Source organism: Nestor notabilis, unplaced genomic scaffold, assembly GCF_000696875.1.
Source record: "Nestor notabilis isolate BGI_N333 unplaced genomic scaffold, ASM69687v1 scaffold33676, whole genome shotgun sequence".
NCBI classification, from domain to species: Eukaryota; Metazoa; Chordata; class Aves; order Psittaciformes; family Psittacidae; genus Nestor; species Nestor notabilis.
In genome coordinates, this window is record NW_009932971.1 from 1717 (window position 1) to 20551 (window position 18835).

General features: G+C 36.2%; 1 protein-coding gene across 1 annotated transcript; it reads right to left on the reverse strand.

Annotated features, from left to right (window-relative positions):
* Nucleotides 1–3459: 3459 nt before the first annotated feature.
* ANGPTL5 (angiopoietin-like 5) lies at nucleotides 3460–17270 on the reverse strand. Its single transcript, XM_010016649.1, has 8 exons — nucleotides 17046–17270; nucleotides 15195–15342; nucleotides 14077–14180; nucleotides 13433–13526; nucleotides 11885–11985; nucleotides 6783–6903; nucleotides 5551–5736; nucleotides 3460–4304 (listed from the first exon to the last, which is right to left on the reverse strand). Exons 1-8 carry the CDS (start codon nucleotides 17142–17144, stop codon nucleotides 3985–3987), a joined length of 1173 nt encoding a protein of 390 aa, XP_010014951.1. The 5' UTR covers nucleotides 17145–17270; the 3' UTR covers nucleotides 3460–3984.
* Between the last annotated feature and the right edge of the window lie 1565 nt (nucleotides 17271–18835).

Below are 18835 nucleotides of genomic sequence, written 5' to 3' on the forward strand. Positions count from 1 at the left end.
CTGTAACCTGCTGGGTGCATCCATAAGTACTTCTTGGTGTCACATTTTTCAGGTTGCAGCATCATCTTGTCAATGATCATGCTGCCAACATTTGCAGTAATTTAAATAATTGCCTGTTAACTGTGCATTACACCAGTAATCCCTAAATAATTGGGAAGACTTACGGAAACTGTTGCATGCAACCAACTTAAATTTAGAATCAGGCTATGAATCAAAACTTCCTACTTACAACTTGGAGTACTGTATAATGCACATGAACAAACTATTTTGTAGTGAAGTATCAATACAATGTATTGTAAGAGTATTTTTTCATTAATACATTCCATAACAGGGATCAGTAATGAAACTAAAATGTTTTTTTCATGTTAATGAAATGTGGCTGATTATAGTTTTAAATAAAAAAAGAAAGAAGTAACCTAAGAAGTTCAGAGGACCTTTTAGTGCCCAATTAAAGATTTTCCAAGTGGAAAGTAAAATGCCTTTAGTTGCACTGTTTCGTTATTTCCAGATGTCTAGTACACTGAACCCTGCACTGCCACGTCAGCACTACTCAGGCTGTGGAAACCATGTTGTCATTTATTTATATTACTGTAGCATCATAAACTGGGTCAAATAATTTGAGTTCACCAAGCTGAGATTTACAAATTGAAGACATATTTTTCTGGGGAAAAGAAAATAAAAGAAAGAAATGCAGTTTCATAACATCAGAAATTACGTGTCCTTTAAAGCCTATTTTTCACAGTCTGGAGTATCATTCCTGGAACAGATATTAAGCGTAGTTAAACCAAGCTACTTTTTATTTGGAACGCTCAATCACTTTCTCTTAATATTCTACACCTTACATATTCCTTTTTATTTAGTTCAAAAAAGACTGTTTGGGCAATAAAACTGGCTGATTACCTACCCTAACTATATGGCCATAAATAACTTATGGTGGCTGGGAACCTTTAACTGTAAATGTGGAATATAGGCCGCTGGAATCATCTTAATGCCCTTGTAAATTCCCTGTTTAAGTAAAAAAACTGTTTGTTTTCACAGTTGGTTTATTCTTAGAGAGGAAATAGAATGAACCTTTGAAGACAGTAGCCATCTGTCATATGAAAATGCTCTATTGTCTATTGCCAAGCTGCCAACTAATTTGTAGCACTCTGCTTTCCTAAGCATATCCCAGATTTTTAAACAAAAGCAGACTATACCAATACTCACATTTCAGAACATTCAAAGGATGATAAATAATACTATGAGATTCCCATCCTCAAAAGCTTTTCATAGAAACCTTATTCAGATCCTCTCAGCTGCTAGACTTCATGAAAGGAAATAAAATCATTACATGATATTAATTATTATCTAATTACTTGGTTTGGTGCCACAGAAGCACTAAGTGTAATTATGACTAGTAGGTAATATGGCAAATAGGAGGAGAAATTCATAACAATCTCTATTTTTATTTACTGTTTCTGATCTGAGAAAGGATGAAAGCATTGTCCATTTTTTGCTCAAGGCCACTGTATTGAAAACTCATACCTGGATGATTTAAAGGAGTTAAAACCTGCCTAGTAGCTGCAATTTGGACTTCATTCTGTTTGCAGTTTACACTGCAAATCCAGCTCCCACAGCACAGCAAAGACACAAATCCAACCTAGGGCAAAATGAATTAATTTTATCTTCAAAGGGAATAAACTCTAAGCCACAGAGAACACCATATCTACCTGTGACCTTGCTGGTAGAACAGTACTTAATGATATTGAAACATATGTGTTGAGTTCAAAGAGATCTCTGCAAATAGCCTTGGAAATGTTTTTATCTTCCAAGGAAAAATATTCAAATCTTACCCTCCCAGCACTGATACGAAGAAATCAATTCATGTTTTGTATGGGTTTATCATTTGATTTGACTTTAAGATCCAAAGTCAATTTGAAAGAATGATTCTTCAAGCTTTAGTTATCTCTTCAGGCTCATCTCCTCTGTGATTTGTTACTGCCAGCTACTTAAACCAATGCTGACAAAAGACAGATTGAACCTAGTAATTAAATGTGGTAATAGAGGCCAGCACAGACCTACAATCTTCATTTTTCACATTCACTTTTAAGCAGGAATTTTAATGAAGCCAAAAGGATCCTCTGGGTGTCAGTAGAATCTAGCTCTACAATCAGCATCCAGATTGCCTGCTTGGACTTTTCCTTTGTCCTCACAGCCTTGGACCTGGTGTCAGAGCAGAGGTCCCAACATCAAAGTTTGAGGCTTTCATCAAAGCTGTTAATTTTCTGTGAAATTTAGCCACTGGCATTCTCCACTAGGATTGTTGTACTGCAGCCTGGGGACTCTTTCTGACATAGTAGTCAATACAGTGACAACATCCAGGATCGCAGCCAGAATTAATGCCCTTTAAACAGTCACATACTACTCTAATGCTTGTTAACCTCAGTGCAGAAGCTCTTTCATTTTACTATCTACCTTTATAGATCTGCTGGGTCCATGTTGCTGGTACAAGGAACTGCATTCCTAATAAGCCTGGAGTGAAAGGGAGGGCTAAAGAGGGGGTATATACTATCTCTCTGCTTCTAATTACAAAGACTACAGGGTTTGACGACAAAACCTCCCTGTGCTCAGAGAATTCAGTCTCCCCCAAGAGCATTAGCTACCCCCTCTCTCACAATCCCTCTACAGGGCCTGTGATATTTTTCCTCAGGCTACTTCCTACCATGCTTCTAGCATCAGTCCCCCCTATGAGGATAATCCTTAGTTTCTCTCTATCAGAGAGAAATATATCAACTTTTTACCTCCAACTGTTGGTTACTCAAGCATAGAAGAAAAGATTAATTATTTCCCTTAACCTTGGAACGTACACTATCAAAAGCTTCATTTCCTCCTGTAACTACACACATCTTTGGAAAGAAGTTCTAAAACATGATGGCTCTGAACTGATGATGGTTTCAGAGGAAACCCATAGAGTTTCTAACTGATTTCATTCCATGTTACTACGGAGCTGATCTACTGAAACTGAAGCAGAGATGAGAAATACCATGCCTAGTTGCTACAGAACATACGTCAGGTTCCAGAAACATTGCTGTACTGACAATGTTCACACTTTTTATTGATATTATTCCATTTTTACTGTCAGAAATTCAAACAATTCACACAATTTAAAATGTATTTATGCAAATCAAATTGGTTTTGTTCATTACCATATTATTGTTCACAAAGTGAATACCAATGAGAATGAAAAACATAAGATCAGGCCTATATACCCAAAAATTAAAACTCCAAATGGTATGTGAAATGTTATGCATTTTCTTCAGGAATACAAGTGTTCATTTGTAGTGAATTGTGAAAAAGACAATGGTAGAGTAAAAATCTGATTATGAAACACATTGACTGTGAAAATTATACACAAACCAGATCATAGTTCTTTTACGTAAGTATCTACCTTACCTGTATGAAAATCAGGCCCTGAGAGTATACAGAACCTTACATATGTGTTGAAACAAGACAGTGTTATCTTGACTGATAAGTAATACAGAAAGAAGAGCCGATTATGGAAAATTCAGCTACAGTAAGAAAAGGTATTCTTCCAAAATATAGTGATAAGAAAGAGATATATGGCTTTTTAAAAGAAAATCTACTTCTTTTTTTGTCAGTTCAGATATGCAGAGAACATAGAAAAAACATCTTCAAAAGTCAGCATGACACTCCCTTTCATAATTTTTCTGCTAACACTGAGACTGCATAAGAGGAAGTTGAATAAAAGCTGACAAATTCCAAAGTTCATAATTTTCTGAAAATCCTATTCTTCTTAAGACCTTCTTACTTAAGTAGGAACACAACAAACGCTGTCATTTCATAACAAAAATAAGTAACTGTATTATGAAAATATCTAATAAAGTTTAAGATTGTACTGTTGGAGTGAAAATGAAAGGCATTCATAATGCAGTGATACATTATCCCACATAACTGCAAGAAGAGATGTATTTCTATTTTCATAGGCTAATGGAAATACGGATTATAAGTTCTCCGAATTTTCATTGAAACTGATTTAATTTTGGTTGGCTTGCTGTTCATTGTCCATGTATCCCAGTGAATCCCAGTTGCAACATATCTACCTGTGTAGCGATGAACACCATTAAGGTTTGCAAGGCCACATTGGTTGAACCACCAGCCAGTGTTATCACTGAAGTTACTGCAGCTCTTTACAGGCTCTTCTTTAATAGTGCACATTGGCCTGCATCCATCATTATCAACATCTAATGTGCTGAAAGGCATTGAATTCTGGTTATCTTCTTTTCTGTATCCTCTAAATGCATCACCTAAGTACCACAGATAAAACAGAAGGATAAAAGGAAGAGTTATTTATGGAGAAGCATTTCTTACTTGTTGCATACATCACAAATTTTTCCTCTGCATTTAAGAGAAAAAGAGATTTCTTCAAAAGCAGTTCAAGAGTATCAAGTAATGAGCTGGCAGTGTGTTAAAATGTAGGAAAGAAAATGTATAAAATACTGAGAAGTATGAAAGAAATTGAAATTCAATTAAACATCTGTATATTGTTGTTGCTTTTAGTGACACATGGCAGCTATGAAGGTAAAGGCTTCTGTCCTTAAAGACAGCGGAAGAAAAGATAAAGGAAATGAAGAGGGCTAAAGGGTTATTAACTTCAGATTGTCCAGTGACATGCCCAAAACCCCAGCATGAGACATGGGGTCAAATGGAATCGTTAAAACACAAAGGTCAGTGATTACCGGTTCCCTTGTCTTACAAAAGAAACAAATACAGGCAGAGTAAAGCACCAACACATTTATAGAATAACTATTACATTGGTCATAAGGAACATTATTGCATACAAGTAAACATGGTAAAAAAAAAAAAAAGAAAAGATCAGTAAGACATGGTGCAATACTTAAATCTTTGCACTTTTGGTGTTATTTATATTGTTTATATTATTTATATTATTTATTTATATTAAGGGGGTGTGTGTGGAATTGTGAGTTAGTGTGTGTTTCTGTATCAGTCAGTAACTGTTACATACTATAGGCCTATTTTGTTCCAGTCAGTTTCTTTATACTTCGTATGCCACTGTATGGGCACTGCTGAACTAACCAAAGCAATAACATCAGGAAGACTTCCACTAACATCAACATATTTGGGATGGGAAAATGGACAGCTAAAGAATTGGACCATTAGTGAGATACACACAAACACACATAAAATCCCTTATCTATTATACGCATATTCTGTTGACTTGAATCCATTAGAGTTCCTTTATTTTCTTTATTCATTTTATTTATTAAAGGAGTGTTTATTCAATTATTTCATTAAAGACCTTGAAGCAATAGAATAAAATGATTTCTCACTATGTAAAGATTGATGTTGGCATAACCAGTTCATACATCATCAACCATTTATCTGCATAGTATTCATTATGCACCATAGAGAAAAACAGATTAGACATACATATTTTAAAAGTTATCTTAATTATTACTCTTTTGAATGCATTTTTTCACATTAAGAAAGGGAGCAGCTATCTTTAAATACTTTAAAGAAGGAGGTTCTTACCAGCATTTCCTGAATAACGCCCCAAATGGATCTTAAAAGAACATGCTTCATCCTCTATCCAAAATCCATCGTATGATGCATAGGCATGCTTGTCATTTTCTGATTCCAAATCCACATAAAGACGGAAACTAGTGGCTTTTTGATTTACTATGTAAAAAATCTTCCTCAATCCAAGCCAAAACTCCCCTAAACCAGAAATATAATATAGTCAATAAACTTCTAGAAATGGAAAATGTAAAAGAAAAAATGGATTCTTCTAGTTCTTCTGCTTTCCTTCCTGAATCAAGCGTAATAAAAGTTGAATGATACACACATTTCTTTGAAAGATTAATGAAGGTACAAAGTAATCTTCCTACTTCAATGGGAAATCCATGGAAAGAATTCCCATGTGCATATCATCTTTTTTCTGTGTGACATATTTAGAAAATTGCCCACATGATAACTTTCAAGCATTCATCTCCAATCTATCTTAGAAGACCACAAAACCTACATGTGCTAAAGATCCACTTGATTAAACAGAATTCAGTAGCATTCCTAAGAGTAATACTGAGAACTGATGAATGTTAGCATTCTGTGAAATGCAACAAAACTCAAACCCTTTTCTCGAGGTCTACTGCCTCTGTAATTCACACTGTTTTCCATGAAAGGTTTCCCCGATATGAGCTGTGCTTTTTTGTATAGTTGGAAAGTTGTGTGCTTCCACTGCAATCCCAGATAAACTCCTGAAAAAGCAACTCAGTTTAGACTTGCTGGATGGAAGATGTCAGTAAAAAATTAATATCACAGTTGTGTTGATATTAGCTTCTGAAATATTTCCATTCTGTTTCTAACTTCACATGCCCTGTGTTGAAATAGTAATGATTTCTTCCTGCTTTAAGAAAATATGGAACAAATGTGATTAAAACCAACTAGGGCTTGGGGTTTTTTTAATCTAAAAAAAAGGGGAGGGGGAAATGTAATTTTTACATTATTTCAGGAAGAAAATATAACATTTTAAACACCTCTTGTGAGACTAAAAATGAGCAATGGCTAAAGACTCTAGTAGGGTGATATTCATTACTGAGAAGAATACACAAGAGATTTGATTAAAGAAACTTCTTAAGTATAAATAAGACTCTTAAGAAAGAACTTTACTCTATACAGTAAAAATCCCGCACAGTTTAGTGGTACATGGTGACACAAAGATAGCAGAAATATCAGGTGCAAAACGTAAGAGTATTTAAAATTAATACCAGACAGGTCACCAAATCCATCCAGATATTCAGACCATGTTCTCTGGAACGGAATGATTCCATCAGTTCTTTTCTGAACCACAGTCCATCCACCTCCTTGAAAATCCATGTCACACAAAACCTAAAATAGACATAAATATGATTAAGCATTCTTGAAGCAGCTGTTATGAAAACAGTTTAATTAAATAAAGGTGAGCAATTCAGACTTTTGTGGAGCAACACACCTTTCAAATATCTTAGCAAAATGCTCAAAGAAAATAAAAAATTAAGCTGCAGTGTTTTGTTATATGTTTTTGTTGGACTGCTTGATTTGGATATTTCCTCAACCAGTAGCAACTGTTTTATACAAATGTCTGCTTATATCTTATATAATAAATAAGCATTGATAAATGTTATAGTATATTAATAATATCATGAAGTAGAAGCAACATTCATTGTCAAGTATTAATTGTCCAAAATATACCAGATACAGGCACTAACACTGAATATACATTTATTTCAGCAAAGCAAAATAGACACAATTTCCTCACCATCATACCATCTTCCCCAGAAATACTGTGTTTGTGATGCCTGGGAAATGTAGAACCCTTTATAAAGGTGAGGAAATGGAAAAAGTGATAGTAGTAACCCAATATATAATAATTTATGATGGAGCAGCAAGAAAACTCTACATAAGAAGGGGCCTCAATTCAGGGAAGTCCCAACATGAACATTTAACAGTCTGCAATTGAGCAGTCCCCCTGAATACATAAAATCAACTGCCAAATTTATGAGTCTTTATGAGTTTTTGCTAAAATTTGTGCCCAAAATCACATCAAAAGGCAGTGGTCCAGCTGCCTTCTGCTCTGCTGTGGAGTATCACTTTATGTGGTACATTTTCCCCACAACCCATTTAACCTTACATAACTTGAGTTCCTTAAGTTAGGAATCTTATTGACCTCATCTCCCCTGTAACCCCCCTTATAGAGAGAAATGTGCATTCACAGCATGGCTCTGGTAAACCAAGATCTAAATCACGGTCTTCAGGTGTTGGTCACCTCCACTGTCTACAGAAAGGGCTCCTAGACCCTTCACTGCTCTTTAGGGATTCCAGCTAAGTGCCTAAAGTTACATGGAATGTATCCAGGTCACTCTGGGTATTTTTCAAGTATGTCCCCAGTGCCAGAGCTTGACCAGTCTAGCAGGGATTAAAAAGTCTGGGCATCCTAATGTAGAAAGGTGTATATTGCACATTTAGACACCACCACCTAAGCTGTTCCAACTAGTTCTAGGGCATACTATGCTTAATTAGTGTTTAAAATGAGAGGCTCATTTGTAAGTGTCTCCCAATATGATTAATATCAGGACAAGTAACCTGGAAAATGCTTATAGGTATGGAGCCATTAAGCTACTTGTGATAACAATTCAGAATAGAATATTGGCTATCAGTAAATTGTAATAGTAAGCAGATGCACAAGAGATGGAGTAAAGTAGGAACTTTTTGTTCATGTTACACAGAAAGTGCATGATGAAACATGTTTCAGAGAAGACAGATTTGCAATCTTAGCTGGTTGCTAAAAGTAGAGTCTAGGTGGAATTCAGTGGCAGTCTGAGCCTTATCTGTTGCACCCCCATGGCCTGTACCAGCCAGATATTTTTCATGAAACCGGAACTTGTTCCTTGGCAGGAACAACGTCATACTCAGAACTGCTGTGACTTAGCAGCATCTTCTTATGAATGATGAGAAAGCAACAGGAAAGCTGCAATTGTGATCTAATACAACTTGGGGAATCTTGGATCTTCAAGTAAGTCAATGCTATCAGATGCTTTAAGTAATCCTTGCAACACAAATTCTGAATGAATCATAGTAAGTCATGTGCATGAAAGAAAATGATGGGTGTTATTCCCTGGAGAATGTCATGATTATTTCAGTCACCCAAGGAGGGTGGAACTGGAATAAAAAGAAATAAAGAAGATTCCAAAATGAATATTTAAATGTAAATACCTAAAACTCATCAAAAATAATCCCATTGCCTCATCTGCTGTCTAGAGAAGGTGATTGCATGCTTGACTACTCTCACTGTGAGCCGGAGATGCAAGAAGAGCCCACTTGGTCACAACATCTATCTTCAGTCCAATATAAACCAGTGGGAGTGTTGATAATTAACAGAAGGAGCAGATTTGGGTTTTCATGAGAAGTTATCAGCCAATTAGATATGGCACCGGAACACACACCAGCTAAGTAAAAATATGAGATAGATATACAAACAACAGTGATTGCTGTGTAGTTTCTTAATCTTTCGTATGCTGGAAATAATGTAATTTTCTTTCTTTAAGCCTTGTAATTGCTAATACACTTTAAAGCTTGTTCTAGGTCTCATACCGTGTAAGGTATGAGGGGCATGACTACGCTGGGTACCATTTAAATTAAATGAGCAGGAGGATGCTGCTACTGAATATTTCCTCCCTTTCCATCTTTAGTGTGTGTATACTCTAAACAACTGGTTTTTGTATCAGGAAGTGATTGGGATTCAGTTTTCCAGAAGTGAAAATGGTTTTAATTGCCCCATGCTTGAATGCTCAGACAAAAGCCCATTTGGGACTAATTTTCTGAGATGACAAGAACCTGCCACTACCACTGAAACTGGATTTTCTTAGAGCTCCTGGAAGTTTTAATTAGCCTGAATTAACCATCAGAATATATACTTACTTTTGAAAACATTAGGTTTCAAACATTGAAACATAAGAACAGTATCAAGTCGTCTAAATATTTTTCTTCATTATCTGGTATATTTATGCAAATTATTCTAAAGACATTTGGGCCAGTTTACATTTAAAGGCATCTTATCACTGACAAGGTCCTCATTGAAATATTTTTCTTTCCCACACAATTTTTTTCCAGGATTTTAGGTTCTTACCATGGTTTTCTGTCTCTCCGTATTTTTCTTATTTTGCTAGTCTGCAGAACTTCCAGAAGTCTTGGCTATTCACCCCTTAAAATGCATTGCAATTCCTTGTTTGTGTTTTAATGTCTTGAAATTTTTTGTTCATTTATCATTTCTCTTGTACCTTTAGTATGCTTCAACACATGGAAGAATTTGCATTAAAGAGTTTTCCTTGAAATAACACTGTTTATGGAACACTGGTTGATGAGAAACGACATGAGCAGGCAGTGTGCATTTGCAGCCCAGAAAGCCAACCGTACCCTGGGCTGTATCCAAAGAAGCATGACCAGCAGGTCAAAGGAGGTGATCCTGCCCCTCTACTCTGCTCTTGTGCGGCCTCAATTGGAGAATTGTGTACAGTTCTGGTGTCCTCAACATAAAAAGGACATGGAGCTGTTGGAGCAAGTCCAGAGGAGGGCCACGAGGATGATAAGAGGGCTGGAACACCTCCCGAATGAAGACAGGCTGAGAAAGTTGGGGCTGTTCAGCCTGGAGAAGAGAAGGCTGCGTGGAGACCTCAGAGCAGCCTTCCAGTATCTGAAGGGGGCCTATAAGGATGTTGGGGAGGGACTCTTTGTTAGGGACTGTAGTGGTAGCACAAGGGGTAATGGCTTTAAACTTAAACAGGGGAAGTTTAGATTAGATATAAGGAAGAAGTTCTTTACGGTGAGGGTGGTGAGGCACTGGAACAGGTTTACCAAGGAAGTTGTGAATGCTCCAACTCTGGTGGTGTTCAAGGCCAGGTTGGACAGAGCCTTGGGCAACATAGTTTAGTGTGTGTTGTCCCTGCTCATGGCAGGGGGGTTGGAACTAGATGATCTTAAGGTCCTTTCCAACCCTAACTATTCTATGATTCTAACACACATATTTTAGATGGTTTTCCCTCAGAACTTTTTGGCACTACCTTTTCAGTTCTGTGTAACATCTACCAGACAAGAAATTAGACACTCATTTCATGAGTGCAGACGTTTCTTCTCATTATTTATTGTTACCTTGTGCTTTTAATCAAATTAATGTGATTTTCCTTTTTGTTCCTTCTTCTCCTTAAGGAACCTTTCCACTCATATAACTGATTCTCAGATTCTGGCAGTAAATTTGAACGTGGCAAAGTGTCAAAAATACTTTTGAAGTGAAAGGAGGGGTTTTGTAGCATTCTGTAGGGTTCCAGTTGGCTAGACATAAAGGGACTCATCCTTCCTTTGTTATATATAAAGGCTATAAAGTTAGATATTAAATTTTGCTATTTATTAGCTGGCCTAAACTCCACGTTTTTTCTCCAAAAACTAATGACCCTAGCACGTGTTGTGAAATTAAAGGCTTGAGAGTGCATAAGTGTCTTTCCACTGTGATAGGGGCTTCTGTAAGTAGAACAGCACAAAATAGAAAGAAACAGACAAAACAAAGGATTCTCTGTGTTTGCGTGGATCTGAATGGTCTGAGCCTGGGGAAGTTAACCAAAAACTCTGTTCTCCTAAATAAGCACTATGACTCAAAGAAATTACAGAAAATGTAGGTGGTGATAGGAAGCATGACTGCTGCAGTTCCCGCTGAATCTCATCCTTTCATCTTTGTTTTAAGAATATATATCCTGCAAACCGGATTTGAAAACTGAAAGTTTAGATACCTCTCTGCCTCAAGTCTGAGTTACGATGCTTAGGCAAGAGACAAGCACCTACTCCTCAAATTAATGTACATCTGCCCCTATATTTAGATGCCTATACAATATTGTGGTCCAAGCTACAGGCATCAGCAGTGTCACCTCTCAAGAGAAGGCAATGCAGAAGTAATTCAGCAGAGCAATTCAAAAAGCCAAAGGTCCCATTTTAGGAGCCAAGTGGAACAGTCACTTGGCTCCTCAGTTTTCCATCTCTAAAAAAGAAAATAACTGCGCTTCTCGATGTCCAAAGGGGTGCTAGGAAATACCTTGGGTTTTCCTCTTCAGTACATTTTTCACTGTATATAAAAACTGATGGTGGGATCTTATGACAGAAATTAAATTTCTTTGTAGAAAGTAAGAAACTCGTGAGAATTATAGTAATAGACAAATTTAGATGATTTAATATATTTCTTATTCATCTGCTGATAAATTGTCAATGAAAAGACTTTAAATCTGTTAAATACATTCTAAGTGCATATTCTCAAGCAACTTGTGACTATCCTGAGAGATGAATTTATTACCTCAAAAGGATAATTTGATCCTTCTGGATGGATAATGTACAGGCCAGTTGGAGTTTTTGAAACTGAACCAACAGTATCTTTAATATCAGTGCAATCCAACCCTAGAGAACAAAGCATTTGATGAAGTTCATTAGCAAAATACGTTAAAATAAACCAAACGCAAACAAATACAGGTTAAACACAGAAATAGTACTTTCTTGGTAATGTATGAATGATTTCAAATATCATTTTCTTGTCATGCAAAATTTAAAATCATGTTTTCTTACAATTTTACCTTGTAAATGGAAATTCTCTGAACTTTATTAAGCCCAGAAAGAAGTATAAATTATATTGAAAAAATAAAATTCATCCTAATCTTTATGAATATGACACAGAAATTAAAGATTTTGTACCTGGGTCATTTTATAGATATTATTTGGGTAACACTTGTACCGAGAAAAGGGAAAAGATGTCTTTTTCCTGCAGATATTTGTATTTATACTTGTAAAAGACCTTACATAACAATGTGTACATTATAAACCCATTTCTTCTGAGTGTTAAGCCAGGTCTGTTAAACATACTCAAACAAGCAGTTCCTATGGCCAGTGGGACTGCTAAGAGATACTGTTTCCTTTAGCTGGGATGGACACTACGAAGATTAACTGCCCCGTATACAAGTAACTTCCATCACATTTAAAGGATATTAGAAACGCAGAGCACATTTCATTGCAAAAGGAAGTGCCATTTAGCAATATCATAGAATCATAGAATTACAGAATAGTTTGGGTTGGAAAGGACCTTAAGATCATCTAGTTCCAAACCCCCTGCCATAAGCAGGGACACCACACACTAGATGATGTCGCCCAAGGCTCTGTCCAATCTGGCCTTGAACACCGCCAGAGTTGGAGCATTCACAACTTCCTTGGTAAACCTGTTCCAGTGCCTCACCACCTTCACTGTAAAGAACGTCTCCCTTATATCTAATCTAAACTTCCTCTGTTTAAGTTTAAAGCCATTACCCCTTGTGCTACCACTACAGTGCCTAATGAAGAGTCCCTCCCCAGCATCCTTGTAGGCCCCCTTCAGATACTGGAAGGCTGCTCTGAGGTCTCCACGCAGCCTTCTCTTCTCCAGGCTGAACAGCCCCAACTTTCTCAGCCTGTCTTCATACAGGAGGTGCTCCAGTCCTGTTATCATCCTCGTGGCCCTCCTCTGGACTTGCTCCAACAGCTCCATGTCCTTTTTACGATGAGGACACCGGAACTGTACACAATACTGCAAGTGAGGTCTCACAAGAAAATCACTTATAAACTGATCAGATCACTTACAAACTGATGGTCATACTTGGTATTTTGCAGAAAAACAGGATGCCCAGAATTATCAATTGTAAATGATTTAAAACAGTCTTTATGATGACCTTCTCAAACAGATCACAAATTTTCCAGGGTTTATATGTTACGAACACAGATTACCGTAAATGTTATTGTTTCCCTTTGCTTCAATTAGCTCTCTGTCAAGATAAAAAGATAAAAAAGCAAGAGATCACGACTAAATGCAAAATATACCTACCATGAGACTGAACTGCTTTGTAAGGAAGTGGATCCAAATGCTTTCTCAAAACTTCTGCATTCAAAAGTAAAAGTCTGTTCATTACTTCATTCACCTGCAAATACAAAATCTTTACTTAGGTTGCAGTGAGGAATTTTACATTCTTAAAGATATTCTTTTTCACTCCTAGTAAACATAATCCAAAGTTCATTTTTGTGATGTGTTAGTGACTTGTACCTTCACTAGGTACAATGGTCTGACTTTTTAGTTTTTTCATCCAAAATCATTTTAGGCACAATTCCAGATAATTGCAAAAATCTCCTTTAGTTTAGATATCTTTCTGCCTCTCTGCCTAAAAAGAATAAGGCTTTTATCTGTAGTGACTGATACACAGTGTTTGCAAACTACTATGAGAGTTAACAATAACATAATACATCATCTGTACAAATATGACAGAACTGGAGTTAGCCATAAATGTGGACCACGTGGTGCTTATCACTCCCTGGAGAAATGGAACTCACACCCTACCCAAGATGTAAGTAATAGTGGTAGAGACTCTAATTCTACAGTTTTAATGACAATATAAATGCTTAATTTTCCTCAGTTAGGCAATACCTGTAGTGATAAGTAATAAATAAAAATCTTTATGATAAAGACAAAAGTACCTGATTAGAAAGGTAGTCCAAAGAAGACTGTTGATCATCCATCATGTTCCTTAACATTTTTTTTGTACTTCTTGCATATTCCACAAGTGAGTTCTGCAAATTTCCTTTAAAAGAAAGTTCATCCACTTTGTTATCATAAATCTAAAAGTATTCTTGACTGAACGATGACATACTTATTTATGACATCTAAGTGAATATTGAAGGTGTTTAACATTAGGGTACTTAAGTGAAACCAAAGTAGTACAGAGACCACAGATTAAAGACAAAGATGTTAACAACCTCAGCTTCACTGGTTGCAGGGAAGACATTTTAAGAAGTGATGCTCTTCTTTAGATTTGAAGAATTTAATCTTATGCTTGGGCAACCTGGATGACCAGTTAATGACTACCACAGAAATACAAATGCAAAAGATAAAAGACAAATATATAAGTCTTTCTTTCATACTACATATACTCATTCACTCTGCTGCTCTTGGATTTTGTCATGGTGCTAAAAATCTAAGCAAAAAACAAGTAAACCTGTCAGGTAATTAATAAAATATATGAAAAATCATATAGAAAATACAATCATTTTAACTTTTTTTTTTCTGAAGCTAATTATGTCATTTGCTGTGTAGTTTGGCAAGGCAGTGAATAGAGAATGTCCTGCATAAGTATCTACAGAAGGCAAGCTGAAGTATAGATTTCCACAACACCTTGTACTTTAACTAATTAACTAAGTAACTAAGTAACTAACTCCCACTTAACTCCCCCACACCTAACTATGATGTTTAAATGAAGGACAGACACCCTATTCTTCTTCTTTAATGGAGAGAGCTACTAACATTCAGAGAGTAACACAGATCTAGGCGGGCTGAGCTGCTGCCTGGATTTGCCTGTCTTGGACAGTGATTATAGAGACTAGCATATTATACTTCAACTTTCTCACACCAGCTGCATCCCAGAAACACAGCACCCAAATTTTCTGAATCCTCAGCCTGGAAAGCATCATCAAGGGCTGTCACATGTGCTCAAGAAGATTAAAAAATAAATCAGCACAGCATAGCGTAGCAGAGCAGAGGGTTGCATAGCATGGCATTGCGTAGCTTGTTGCTGAGAGTATTCTTTATGAATACATACGGCACATGTAATGTTTTTCCCCTCGTAAAATTTTAGCTTGAACATCACATGGTACAAGGCATTGGTCTTTTTGTTTTGAAATATCTGCAGATTTATTTTTCTCTTCTGCCTTGAGTGGTTCCTCCACAGCTCCAACATTCCTTGTGCCCTGTTGTACCAAACAACGGAGGGGGAAATAAATTGATCATAAAGCATATATAAAATAGCTCAGGCTGCCAAAATGAAGTAGATTACTCCATGGCTCTTCCTCCAAAACCCGGGGTTTATAAAGCTTTGTCAAGTTAAAATTGACAGAGCTGAGACCAAGGCCTGTTAGGTGTCTTCTTCTTAGCCATACCTTCACTAGAGAAAGAGTCTCAGAGTGACGAATAATGTCTACAAATTTGAAAAATACCAACAATATTTCTGGTAAAGTATTCTACCAGAGCTCTGTGAAATGAGGCAAAAACTCACAAATCTTGCATTTAAGAACCTCACACTTTAGGAATCACCACACCAAACAGACATCTCAAAAGATAACAAAGTTATTTTCACTGGAAAGGAGCAGTCCTTTGGATTTACTACATATTAGCAAAACATTTTCATTCTTGAAAGTCCCTAAATTAATTACCTGGATTCTGATCATGGAAATACTTGCATAATCTATGCACACAAGCAGTCCAAAGCAGATCTGGGACTTAAACTAATCTAAAAAAATATTTTAAATGTTGTTATAAAAGAAAGAATAAAGGGACACTATTTGCAGGCACAGAATTATTTGAATGAGTAACAATAAAAGCATTGGTAAAAGAATTTACACATATTAATGTTCTTTTAAAATAATATTTTCATATTTAATATATTTTTTCTTTCCTGGTGCCTTGTGATAGAAAATAAGGGGAATGCCTCTGACTCATCACTTAAAGAAATGCTAACAGTAATTCCTGAGATATGTGTCATTGTCAAAAGACTAAGAAATTAATTTTAATTTCTTTTCTTGCTTTTATAATCTCAGCAAAGCATTGTAGTATGTTAACATATTGTATTTTCAAGTGTAAATAGGATCCTTAGAAACATGAAGATTTTCATGAAAAAGAAAACTTATTTAGACTTGAATATGTATCTTCAACATACTTGTTCTCCTTTTCTGCTTCAGGTTTCACTTTCTGGTTTTTGCACTACACTGGCAAAGCATTAAACAGGTTTTTTTCTGACTTCTGCTTTTACAAAGGTAAGTAGAAATTAAATAAAACTGTTAACAAGGAGATTTTATTTAAAAAAAAGGTTCTGAATTATTAATGTAATTGCAATTTGAGACTGGAGATAAATGATAGAGAACTAAAAGAACGTGTTTCTTTAATTTTGAAATAAGCACAGAATAAAGGAAGAAAAATTGACTTGAAACTTATAAATAGATCACTCAGAACTCTGCTTTGTTCCAGGGTTTTATCACAGCTCCTCACCACATGTTCAATTAAATACTGTCAAGCAAATATTTTTAATCAATATTTACTTTTACTAAAAGCCAACATGAAACAGGTAATTAAAGCTGACCTCAGCAATTCAAGCAGAAACTGTGACTCTGACAAAAACAATAGTTATTCTGCATTTGTTCATGCAGATAAGATTAAAAATATAGTGTAACAATTGAGCTGTGACAAAGGACATTAACACAGAAATGTTCTTATTCTAACTGAATTCCTACAGTTTCAATGTAGTTTCTTTTCTCTATCTGGAAACACCCGATTCCTCTGTGTTTTCCTATCTACTCTGAATAAAGAAATCTACAGTTTCAAAACATCTGCCGCTTTTCTGAGAAATCATTCAGTTACATTCATTATGTTATCTAAGCAAAGGAATTGAAAATCTTACCTTAGATGAACAAGGCTTGACATTACTTACGACAGTCTCTCCTAAACTGAACAAACAAATATTAAGACAAATCAGTGAAGTTACCCCAAAGCAGTTCATCTTTTACTTGAAGAAATGCAAATGTTTTGACGGGTTTCAAATTTCAGTGGAAAGGATTGTACACTATGAAGTCCTGAGCTAACTATTTGGGAATGTCTGCAGCACAAAGACCAGCCAACACTCCTTTAATTCCTGGATTTAATAAAGCACATTTCAACTGTGCAGGAGATTTTTTATACTACTGCTTGTATCCTGAGGGCAATTACTGCTCATCACCTCTACATGACACATCAAACATATGTATTTTCATTGTGATAAAACTGACAGATTTTGTTATGTGCTGTTTTTGAGCATTGGTATATATTTGGCATTGAGTAGTCTGAGCTAATTGAAAGAAAAACTAGTATGGATCAATATTTTCATCTTTTGCAAAGGTTTCTAGCATTAAAATTAAGGTGTTCATATTAATGTGATGGTCGTGCACTAGAACAGGCTGTGGAGGCAATTTTAGAATATGTTCTAAAAGCAGATTCAAAATAGAAAAATGAAAAATATTTTAAAGCAATACTTTGTACTACATAGAAACTTGCTTACCAGGAGGACAAAAGCAGTCTCTTGGTCTCACTAGTAGCCCATCTGTAGTAACACAGGGACTGCAAGTGAGACAATCATTCAAATTCAATGATTTTTATCCCTAAAGAATGTCAAAGTATGAGAAAATGTGCTGAAAAAGAAGAAAAGGATTGTCAGAATACACTGCTCAACATCACCTTGCACTGGTTCAGCCAGTGTTCCAAATTGATCTTGATACTGAGGTTCATCTCCAGCATTGTCTAAAGCTGGAATACAATGGAAATAGCTTTTGATACGAAGCTATTTGAAAGCAATTGGGGAACAGGGGTTAATACAGTTTTAAATCCAGTTTTTAATACAATGTTTTCTTTCAATTAACAGCTGAAGGGGACTAAGCACCTATACCTGGCCTCTCCCTGAGAGAAGCATGTACAACTGCCTGTGAAATTTTTAACAACTTTGCTTCTTCAAAATATCTCAAGTTTGGTGGGTTTTTTTTAACTTGTTCTGACATACCACATGGCACATCATAGCTTTCTGATATAAGAATTACTAGAAGCTAACTAGTGCATCAGTTGATGCTCTCTCAAGAAGATGCAGGTTGTGATCCATAGTTCAGTCTCAGGAAGAAGCTGAAAAGATTTTATTGGCTACTCATATCTGACATTAAAGGGAATGAACAGTTTTCATTCCTCTTTATATGCACAGAAATAGGAAGAGGAGACAAATTTCAAGAAGGAATGGTTGAAGTGGTCAGAACATGGACTGAAGTCCCTCTCCCATGCAGTTGTCCTCATAGTTAAACTGACGCTTGGCAGAAAGCTAAAAGGCATTGGCAGGTTAATCCCCTGGTAGAGCAAGAAGGAAAGAAAAATGTGTTTCTGCAGCAGCATAGCTATGCTCCAGCCTTCAGATAAATTCTGTAATAAATTCCGAATCTATCCCACAAAGATTTAAGAGCTGATCCTTATCCTTGGCTGGAATATCAGTCTCTAGCCCACAGTAAAAGTTACGAAACTTCTTTCAAACCAGCTGCCAGAGTGGGACCTTCCATTTTGTAAGCACTTGATATGAGGCTGGTTGCTGCCCCAGAATAATCATACAGTCCTGAAATGCATGGTCCTCAGCTAGTCGCCTTCTCATCCCACAGTCTGAGAAATATGAGGTTACTCACCAGG

Excerpts from the sequence above, each read along its gene's own strand:
- ANGPTL5 (XM_010016649.1), bottom strand. The coding sequence starts at position 17,144 with ATGAACTGCTTTGGGGTAACTTCACTGATTTGTCTTAATATTTGTTTG. Across the intron at positions 14,181-15,194 it reads GGAAAAACATTACATGTGCC|GAAATTTGCAGAACTCACTT; the intron begins GTATGTATTCAT and ends TTTCTTTTAAAG. Across the intron at positions 5,737-6,782 it reads TGGATTTGGTGACCTGTCTG|GGGAGTTTTGGCTTGGATTG; the intron begins GTATTAATTTTA and ends TTTCTGGTTTAG.